The sequence below is a fragment of the Leptonychotes weddellii genome, chromosome 6, assembly GCF_054177405.1.
Source record: "Leptonychotes weddellii isolate Sample4059 chromosome 6, ASM5417740v2, whole genome shotgun sequence".
NCBI lineage: Eukaryota > Metazoa > Chordata > Mammalia > Carnivora > Phocidae > Leptonychotes > Leptonychotes weddellii.
The window spans coordinates 113,421,931-113,432,751 of record NC_138374.1 but is presented as its reverse complement, the minus strand read 5'-3'; the positions used below and the strand labels follow the sequence as shown (position 1 = coordinate 113,432,751).

Genomic DNA, 10,821 nt, shown 5'->3' with positions numbered 1-10,821 from the left:
CCCCCCCCCCAGCCTCCCTCCCCGCCGGAAAATGGAGCAGGCCCCTACAGCTGCTCCATGCCCTCTCGTCCTGCCTCTGTAGGAAGAAGGAGCCACAGGGTTTGCTAAGATCTGGGAGCAGGGAGCCCAGGGCTCAGAGTTCTGAGCCTGTTGGCTCTGAACTTCACCAGCCCTTTCTTGGGGCCCAGGGCTTCCTCCTGGAGGCACTTTTCTCGTCAGAAATCACTTGCCTCAGGGGAGTCTGAGGAAAGAACGTGCATGGAATTTGGCAAAGGGAGCAAAATGATTTTAGGGTGTCTTCCAGCTCTAAGGAATAGGAAATGTGCCCCCTGGTTAAGGAGGTCGAAGCTGGGGCCAGCCTGCCCCTGTGCTCCCCTTGCTGCAGAGGCTGCCCCCGGCCTGGGAGGCCGGAAGAGGCCTGTCACTCATACGGGGAGCAGGACGGGGGCAGGTGTCAGGGTTGACCTGCCTTTCCCCGTCCTGAATCCCCCGATGAGGGGCAACATCTGAGATTAGTCAGGATGAGCTGGTGACGAGCAAGTAGGCATCCTCCTACTGCCCTGTCTGCACACAGCAGGTGCCTAATAGGGCCTGAAGAACTTGTGAAACTTGGGCAGGGAACAGACTTGGGCGTCTATCTGTAAATCCTCATGCTTGGGGCCCTTTGAAGCGCCAAAGCCTGGATGAGTTTTGAGAGTACCCTGGCCAAACCTACTCTGTAGTACTAGAGAATTCATTTCCCAAAAGGAGGAAAGGAAGAAAAGGTGCCAGGCGTCATGCCAGATGCTTTATGTATCTTGTCCTATTTAACAACTGTAGTCCTCTGAGAGAGGGGTTATTCCCATTTTATGGATGAGGAAACTGAGAGGCTCAGTAACCATCCAGTCTGATTGGAGGGAGGCGATTCTCACCGCGAAGCGCTGGTGCTCTCCCAGCGGAGGGGGAGGCTCAGTGGGTTGCCCTCCCCCCCCCACCCCACCCCACCCCACCCCGGATCAGGGGTCTGAGGGCTGGTCTAAAGTCCGCCCTGATGGAGAGGGAGAATGTCTGCGCTGCCTGTGAGCATCCCAGCTCAAATCCACCGCCCACCACTGTGCCAACCTGCTCCCCCATCCCAAGCCTGGGACCCCTAAGCAACAAATGCCACATTGTTCCCCCAGCTGGCCCAGGCTGGAGGGACAGTGGCTCTTTCCCAAGGCCCTGCTGGCCTGCTGACTAATCTTGCAAGCCACTCACGTTGGCAGGCGTGGGAGGCCGAGGTGGTGGCTGGGCCCCGGAGACACCATCCCCCCACCTCCCTTCAGCTCTGAGCTGGCCAACCAGCAGGAGGGAGAGACAGGGATGTGTGTGTGGGGGGGGGGTGCCCTCTGGAAAAGGCCTCCCAAACAGGATGCTGAGGCTCCCCCCCTCCCCTTTCCTCAGCCTTCCATCCTCAGCCCTCTCCCGGTGCCAGACTTTACCTCAGTTCACCCCAGGCCCCCTCCCTACATCCCATGGGAAGCTCCTGGTGAGTCTAGGACTGGGGGTAGGAGTGGGGGTAGAGAGGAAGTTGGGGGGTGTGGGAGAAATGGCCCTGGTGACCTCAGTGCCGCAAGCCTGCCTTTGGCCCCCTCTCCAACCTGCCCCCCACCCACCCATCTTAAGTTTCTACAGACAAAGCCGAAGGCTCCAGTCGCTGTGGCAACAGGTCTGCTGAGAGATGGGTGGGTGTCATTCCTCAGCACATGGCGGCCTCATCACTTAGCAACGGCCTCCCTCTCTCTTGGCGTCACCCATCCTGGGGGTGGGTGCCAGGAAGAGAGAACAAGGCCATTAAGATCCCCAAGAGAGGGCGGGGGGAAGGAGGCTTGGGTCCGGGCCGGGCTGAGGCCAATGGGTGTGGGTGGGGTAGACAGAGGAGAATGGGGCCCAGTGCACTCAGCAACCACTGTCCCTCTTTATCCCGGGTCCCTGGGGCCCTTCCAAGGCCCCCTGTAGAGGTTCTAGGTAGACCTGGCAGCCAGAAGTTGCTGGTGGGACCCGCAGCTGCACTTTGGATGGGGAAGGGTGGTTCTGAAGGAAGCTGGGCTTAGGAGGCAGGGAGTGATTTGTGGCCTAGGCCAAGGTGTCCCTTCTGGTTGACCTCGGGCCAGCTTCTCTGGGCCCAAACAAGGTTAAGGGGGCCTTTGCAAGGGCCCCAGAGGGGGACCTGGTGGAAGTGGGACACCTGGGGCAGGACCAGCAGGAGGAGCTGAAGGGTCCCTGTGGGCACAGGATGGAGCTCTGGCTGCCAGGAAGGGGGTGTGGTGGGGGCAGGATGGGGGCAGACGGGGAACAGGCAGCTGGGCCGTCTACAGGCAAAACAGTCTGTTCTAAGAAACTGAACAAGAGCAGCTCTCTCAGAGTCAGAGGGGCTGGAACCCCCAGGGCTCACAGAGGGAAGGCTGCTGTTTTCTCTAAAATGGGGGCTTTGTGGAGAGCGAGGAGCAGAGGTGGGGGCTCCAGAAGCCTTTTGACTTCCCAAGGATGCTCAGGCTCACGTCAGGATGAAGACTTAGTCTCTACTTCCCAAGCCCTCCCTCCACTCTGCCCCTCAAAAGCCATAGGGCTGTTGGGCTGGGCAGGATATCAGCCACAGGCCAGAAGGGGCCAGAGGGGGCCAGGAGGAATCCCCCTAGGGTCCCACCTGTCCTGGAGAAGGGCCAGGTGCATCTGGGCACTGTCAGGGTGTAGCACAAGAAACTCCAGTGGGCACAGGGATAGTTCTACCTAGTTTATTGTTTTTGAAGAAGGGCCTGCTACAGAGGGGGACCCACCAAGGGAGGTGGGGACAGGGCAACCCAGGATATGTCAAAGAAGGAAGAGGAAGGAGAGAGAAATCCTCTGGAAGGAGGGGAGTTGCCAGGAGGAAGAGGAGGTGTCCAAGGCTGGGGAAGATCTGGTCCAGAGAAGAGCCAGGTAGGGCTGACCCCCAAAGGACCCCCTATTCTAGGATGGATGAGTGTCAGGAAGATGATACTTAGAGAGGGCCCAACTAAAGTATAGCAGATTCCAAGACCGAGACAGGTGAAGTTCTGGCTCCCAGCTGGAGGGGGGGGGGGGGCAGGGGGGCGGGGACTGAGAGTTTCTAGGCAGTTCTAAGGACCCGGAAGCATCACCACCCACCAGCTGAGAGCCCAGGGCTGGAAGGCCCCACAGAGTGACAGCGAAGGTCCTGCTGACGGAGGGGGCTTTGCTGTGCCTGAACCCAAACCCCGGCAGGAGGAACCAAGTCCATCACTAGAGAGCAAGACGGCAGAGAAGCGAGACCTATGGGGGCAGAAACACCAGACCCAGGCTTGGGTGGGGGGGGGGCGCCCTCCCCGCCCCTCCGTGCCCCTGCCCCCGTGCCTCTCCCAGGCTGGAGCCTGGCCTCAGCAAGGCGTGCCCAGGGGCAGGAGCGGGGGCGACTCCCTGGGCTTGTGGAAGTAGATGGAGGAGGGCGCGGCGGCCTTGAGCTTGGTGTCCGAGGCGCGGGCGGCTGAGGCGCCGCCGCACCCCCCCCAGCAGCAGCAGCAGCAGCCCAGGAAGGCCTGGCCCAGCGGCCTGCAGGTGCACAGGAGGAGCACGGGTGTGATGGCCCCCTTGGAGAAGGCGGAGAACTGGTTGATGAGGCCCAGGAGGTCTAGGGTCTGGCGAGTCAGCTCCGTGGAGAGGTAGGCCACCACAACGTTGCAGACGTTCTCGGGGAGGGCGCAGAGGGCGTAGACCACCGTCAGGCCCACCACGGTGCTGTTGAGCTGGCTCTCACACTGCTCATGCTTGTCGGCCCGGCACTCGGGCTTCCTCCCCAGAGGGCCCCGCACCCGCCACGTCACCAGCTGGCAGGTGACGGTGAAGAGGACGGGCAGGCAGAAGTAGCAGCCGAAGTACCACCACATGCGGGCGTTCTGGTAGGTCATCACCAGCGAGTAGAGCGACCCGGGCAGGCTGGCTGACGGTTTCATGATGCATGAGTCCAGGGTGCCCGTGGTGGGGGCAGGTTCCTGCGACAGCTGCCACAGTAGGAGCTCAGGCACGGCCAGGATCACGGAGCCCACCCAGATGATGGCCAGCTTGGCCAGGATGGATTGGCACCGCTCGATGGGCCTCACCTTGGGCAGGGTGCTGGTGGCCACGTGGAAGCGGTCGATGCCCAAGGCGCAGAGGCTGAAGGTGGTGACTCCCAGTGAGGAGACCTGTGGGCAAAGGTGTGGAGGAGAGGAGCATGTGGTCAAAGCCAGAGGGCCTGGGGGCGGGGGGTGGGGGCTGGGGGGAGGGGGCAGGGTGCCTGGTCTCCAGCCTAGACGGGGAGCTGAGTGGCAAGTGCAGAAATGATAGGAATGACATCTAGTGAGCATTTCTCACACGTCAGGCATCAGGCACTTCACACCCTGTCACCAAATCCTTGCAGCTGACAATCCCACACGGGAAGAAACTAGCTCAGGCAGGACAAGTGACTCGGTCAATGGCAGAGTTGAGGTCCACGTGCAGACCGGTCCCACTCTTTCCACCTTGCTTCTTTGCCTCCTGGGCGAGGGAATGAATGGCCTGGGTCCCACAGACCCTTATGCTCTCTGAGACTTTGAAAAATCATCTCGAATGAGGCATTAAGACAAAGACATAGAAGTTCTGGGTCTTTGCAGGTCCTTCCATTCCCACATCCCATTATGTGCATCAGGTGAAAGGTTTTTGAAATATGGCTGAGATACACACACGCACACTCACATACACACTCACTCTCCCCATCCTATCCAGAATAAGCCCAGGGCCTGGCTGTGTGGGGAAGCAGCCCCCCTCCAAAACAGCCTGGGCCCACCCTCCCGGATGCTATTCATTGAGCACTGAGGAAACTCGCCCGGGGAGCCAAGAGAAAGAAGCCAGAGCAGCAGGGGAAGAAAGTGCCAGAGAGAAAAGAGGAAGAAAAGAATCCTCCCAAGCTGTCGGATGATGCTCGACCACACTCAGGGATTGTGCTCAGATCCCCCCTTCTGTCCAAATTCTTCCCTCTTCTGGCCAGGGGAACACAATCCCTGGCTCATTAGCATTGCCCGCAAGTGATCTTTGTGAGAACCCGCGCCCCTCCCTTGGCAGGGGAGCCCTGCGGATGAGCAGCCTTTGGGGCTTGGACAAAACCAAAAAAATCAAATTCCAAGTTGTCTTCTCCTGCTCCCTCCTGGGGTCCGTCCTGGGATCCTCCCTATAAAAGTGTTCCAGAGCAGGGTATTTTTTTTTTTTAAGATTTTTTTTTTTTTTAATTTATTTATTTGACAGAGAGATAGCACAAGGAGGCAGAGCGGCAGGCAGAGGGAGAGGGAGAAGTAGGCTCTCCACTGAGCGGGGAGCCCGACGCGGGGCTCGATCCCAGGACTCTGGGATCATGATCTGAGCCGAAGGCAGCCACTTAACCGACTGAGCCACCCAGGCACCCCCAGAGCAGGGTATTTTAACTCGTACTCCATCACCTAGCCTGAAGGGGGGGCTCTACAAGCTCGTGACCATCTCCATCCTCTAGGAGGTGTGGAGGCAGTAACCTAGGAGGGTGGAGGCCACAGCCTGGGTATTAGGTATGTTGAGACCCATAGTCAGGCACGGCCAGGCTTCCATGCAGACAAGAGTTCCCATATGTCTGTCCTCCTCCTCTCCCTTTCCTGGCAAAACCCAATACTTACTGAATTATTTTATTTTATTTATTTTATTTTTTAAAGGCTTTATTTATTTGACAGAGAGAGAGACCGCGAGAGAGGGAACACAAGTGGGGGAGTGGGAGAGGGAGAAGCAGGCTTCCCGCCGAGCAGGGAGCCTGATGTGGGGCTCGATCCCAGGACCCTGGGATAATGAGCTGAAGGCAGTCGTTTAACGACCAAGCCACCCAGGCGCGCCCTTACTGAATTATTTTAATGCTAAGGACTTTGTAGATATTACCCATTTAATCTTTCAAGAATTCATTCAGATGGTTTTTATTATTATTATCCCCAACTTACAGAGGTCAAAACTGAGGTATAGACAGGTTAGGTCACTTACCTAGGTCACTCAGCTAGCGAGGGGTAAAGCCCGGTTCCTCACCTAGTCCTTGTGTCCGGCCTCTCACGGGGCGCCTGGGCTCTGCACCCTACAGGATAACTAAGATGCCAAGGCTAGCCCCAGTTGCAGGATCTTCTTTGAGGTTTGAGTACCTTTGGGCCCCGGTTAAGTGGTCTCCCCGGGTTGGGAAGGACGCGAGGGGCTGCACCAACTGCTGAGCCTCAGGCTGTCCAAATATGAAATCATCACTAATATACGGGGAACTGGGGACAGAGTTGGGAATAGGGCCCACATGCCTGATCCTGATTCCTTCTCCACCCCGGGCACATGACCCATGGCCCACAGCATCCTCCACGCATCTGGAAGAGCAGCAGCCTTCACGGGGAGGCCAGTCACTCCCGTCCTCGTGAGTACCCACTCCCCGCAATGTAGCCAAAATTTAAAAGACTGCTTGCTTATTTTGTGCTCCTGCACAGACACGGTGGCTGGCCTTGCTGGATCTTGCCTAAATGCACAAAGATTGGTATATTTTTGTAATGTTTTGATTAAGGTGTCTGTATATGATCTACACCTCCATCATCACCCATGCACCTGTCTTAAGGTGGAAGTCCCCAGAGGTGAGGATGATGGTTTACTTTGGAATTGTAGAAGAAACCTGCCAGAGGGGCCATCTGGTCTACCCCATGGTTGGGAGCTAAGCAAACTGGACAGGAGGCGTCACCTGCCCAGTGATACCCAGTGTGTCAGAGACAGAGCTGATACTGAGCCCCTCACCCCCGGGCTCCGGCACCCTTTCGGAGAGCAACAACCATCACAGTAAGGAAGGGACTTTCTTTCTGGTGTTTGCATTCATGGGGAGTGGACACTGACTTGATTTTGGGGGGCGCTGCAGGAAACTGGGATCTCCCTTCACACACTGCTTGGAGAAGCAGGATATTCAGAAGTAAAGAAGGCAGGGCAGTGGCAAAGAGGGAGAAAAGGAGACATACTGTGGACAGAGCGATTTCCTGCGTGGACAAATGGAGGGGGGTTAAGGAGGGGAGGGGACGGTTCAGAGCAAAGAGAAAGGGGGAGAGATTCGCCTTGAGGCTGCTCCCGAAGCAAGAGACCGGGCTGGGGCTGGCCCCCAGAGCTCCTGCCCACCTCCCTGCTCCCCTTAGCTGGCTGCGTTTACCTGAGAGCCACCAGGAATCAATGCAGCACCTGTCTCCTTGCCCAAACGGGATGAGAAGCGAGACAGAGCTCCAGGCCTCTGGGGTCCTGGCACACCCACAGAGCCCGCTTCGGACAGCCCAGAGCCGAGCTCCGACAGGATGCACACTCACCTCCATGAAGGGCACGGCCCGGCAAGAGGCGTCGCCCAGCAACCTCTGCTTGGTGAGCTCATTGAAGATGACCACCGGGAGGCAGAAAAAGAGGACCAGAAAATCCCAGAGGGCCAAGCTGGCCAGGATGGAGTTCGAGGCACTCTTCAGGTAGTAGCTGTGCCACACGATGCACATGACCGACAGGTTTCCCACGATGCCCACGGCAAACACCACCAGGGCCAGGACCATGATGCAATAAGCTCTGTAGGAGCTGTCAGTCACCGGGTACAGGGGGTTCTGAATCTGCAGCCTCTGGCCCGGCGTCCCTGTCAGATTGCCCCGAGGCTCCTGGCCGCGGCCTGCCGTGCCCCCATCCTTGTCTGGGTTGGGGCTGGTGGCCACCAAGGGCTTGGAGGGCTGCAGGCCAGCAGGGTGGATGGGCCGGGGGTACTCGGCCCACTCCTCGGGCACATACTGCTGCACCCCCTTGGCCTCCTCATCCTCGGTGCCTCTCTTGGACCGGCTCTGCTGCTCCTGGGCCTCGGCCCTGTGCCGGCCCGCGGGCAGGGCGGCACCCCCAGAGACTCTGCTCAGCCCCGCAGCCAATAGCACGGCAAGAGAGACGGCCAGTGGCCACAGCCGCCGCATGGCCGGACGCCTCCCCGAAGAGCAGGTGAGGGCGAGGGACCCAAGCGCCGGGCTGACCGGAGAGAGGCAGCGGGCCGCTTGGTCCGCCTCCAGTCAGGCATCTGGCATCACCAGCCTGCTCCAGTAGACTCGAGCTGCTCCCTCCCACCGGCTGGCCAGGGGCTGGGCAGGGCCCTCTGCTGGACATAGAGCACTCTTTGCTGCCCTCACACATCTCGCCCTCCAGGACATCCTCCTCGGCCCCACAGGGCGGCAGCAGGTCAGACCTGCAGGGCCCTCGGAGGCCAGCTGCTCCCACCACGGACACCAGAGAGGGAATGTGGCTGGCCTAGGGTCCCACGGTGTGCAGAGGCCGAGCCGGGACTGAAACACGGGCCTCCAGACTCGGCCTCAGGAGACATTTCTCCGGCAGCTCTTCCGTTTGAAACCAGACGATAACACTCGCTGTCCTTTCTCAAACACTCACTAGCACCCGGCTGACTTCCCCACTAACCCGCACAACCGCTCGACTGGGCAAAGGCTACCATTACCATTTTTCAGGCTTGCAGAGGTCAGTCACTTAGCACACAGCTAATACATGGTAAAGCCAAGCCCAGGACCCGGATCCGACTCCAGAGCTCGTAACTCAACAGGCACCAGTCCATCTGCCTGTCTCGTCAGCACATGAACTCCCCGCAGAAAGCAGCAAAATCAAAACTTGAAAACCACATTCTGATCCAGACACGTGATGGATGGACATTTGCAATAACCAATATTTACTGAGCACCTGCTATGCTCCAGACAGTCAGAAAACAAAAGGGTGAAAGACCTCTGCCACCAAGCAACATTCCTTCCGGAGGGGAAAAGGAACATGTCAATAAGTAATTATAATTCAGTGTGATAGATGTTGTGAATGGCAAAGGACAAGTCGCTGAGGGAACCCACACGGGCCTGGAGGGATCTGGAAGGGCTCCCAGATGAGCGGGCATTTGAATGGTTCCTGAGACATGACTGTGTCTGCCAGACAGATGATAGGGAAGTCAGCGCTCTGGGCAGAAGATACAGCAGGGCTATGGCTCAGAGATGTGACCGGGGCAATGCCCCTGAGAGCCAGCAGGAATGTCAAGGAGGCTGGGATGCAGGGGACTGCGGGAGAGAGCCTGGGAGCTTGGGGCAGGGAGCCTGGAGAGGTCAGCAGAGGAGGGACCAGGAAGGACTGTGTCTGCCAGGCCGAGGGGTTTCCATTTATCCCAAAGGCAGTGGAGAGTGTTACAAGCTGCTGAGCAGAGGACCAGTGACTTGAGCAGGTTATTTCGAGGGTTCCCTGATGGCCAGCTGGGGTCTCAGCAGGCAGCCGGGAGCGGGAGGATGCAGGAGGACAAGAGGCAGGGGCACCCTTTGGGAGGCAGCAGTCTGGAGGGTGGCAAAGAGCAGAGCGCAGGAAAACCGCCAGCCTTGGAGGGCTCTGGCTGATCCCTGGGCATGGAGTGGACAGTGAGACACTCATCTGTGCGGGGAAGAATGTGGAGTGAGGGTGGGAGAAAGCCTCAGCTTTGCGCTCGTGGAACTGAATGGGCCACAGTCATTCGGGTCAAGATCTGGGAAGAAATGATCTGCAGCTCCCGAGAAAGGAGAGAGAGGAGGGTGGAGGCGCGGGTGGGTCAGGGGGCCAGAGAGGGTGCAAGCACACAGAGGGGAGGGTTCGGGGTGAGGCCCGAGGAGCCCCTCACCCACAGGCAGCCCCAGGAAGCGGAAGAAAATGGACTAAAAACAAGGAGAGGGCCGGCCGCTGTGTCCCGCGCCTCATGGCCCAGAGCAAGAGAAGAGCAGCCGGACCTCTGGGGCCCGAGCTGCAAGTCACTCACGCACTCAGCAAACATCAACCAGGGCCTCCCAGGAGCAGAGCAACTTGGAAGTGACTTTCCTGGAAGACTTCCTGACCAGGAAATCCTCCACACCCAGAGGGGCCCCAAACCTGCTGCATAAAAATAGGAATTCCAAGAAAAAAAGGAAGAGGAGCAAGAGAAGAAGAGAAAAACACTGACATACCCTCAGACAAGGTCAGGGAAGCATCTATGGCCTTTTAAACATTTTTCTTTCCGGCTTCTTACTGTTCATCCTTTTCACGGGGACACGGGGCACAGGTGGCTGAAGGACTGACCATGTCTGGGGTTCAGAGTGTCACAACAAAGAGGCAGAGGTTCACCCAGAAGTTAGGTCAGCCAAGGACTCAGCTGTCCCCTTTGTTGCCAGCACCCCCCTGGCCGGCCCCCCGGCCCCCCAGCAGAGCGGAGCGGCCAGGACTCAGGCTCACATGCTTGGGAAGGGTGGAGGAGGAGCTGTGGGAGATGCACCGGGCACCCAGCCCTCATCCCCAGCATCCTGTGGTCCACCCTCGGAATTGTGCTTTCTCAATCCCGCTGGAGAACTGACCCCTGGCCCTGCCCCCGAGTGAGTCAGCTGCTTCCAAACGCCCATGGCACTTAGGCTGTTGTTGAAACTACCTTCTGCCTTGTGGTGTGGCTATTTTGGTAACTAGGGTCACCATCCACATCGTCACCACTATTTACTGAGCACTCACCAAGTGCCAGGCCCTGAGCTAAACACTTGGTATAATTACCATACTTAATCTTGACATTAGTACCCCGGGCTCGGAGAAGTAAAGTAACTTGCCCTGGGACACACAGCTCATGAACACCAGCTGGGATCCAAATGCAGGTTTGTTCAACTCTAAAGCTAAAAGTCTTAACCACTCCTTTGTGTAGCCTTACAGACTTTTATCCAGGAGGAGACCCTAAGGATGATCTACACCACCCTTCTTACTTTTCAGAAGTGGAAACTGAAGTCCAAAGAAGTCAAGGCCAGG

General features: G+C 58.1%; 1 protein-coding gene across 1 annotated transcript; it reads right to left on the bottom strand.

Annotated features, from left to right (window-relative positions):
- Positions 1-2,739: 2,739 nt before the first annotated feature.
- On the bottom strand, positions 2,740-8,121 carry GPR37L1 (G protein-coupled receptor 37 like 1). Its single transcript, XM_006739639.3, has 2 exons — positions 7,347-8,121; positions 2,740-4,196 (listed from the first exon to the last, which is right to left on the bottom strand). The coding sequence occupies exons 1-2, from the start codon at positions 7,974-7,976 to the stop codon at positions 3,393-3,395; spliced, it is 1,434 nt and encodes a 477-aa protein (XP_006739702.2). The 5' UTR covers positions 7,977-8,121; the 3' UTR covers positions 2,740-3,392.
- Positions 8,122-10,821: the final 2,700 nt, after the last annotated feature.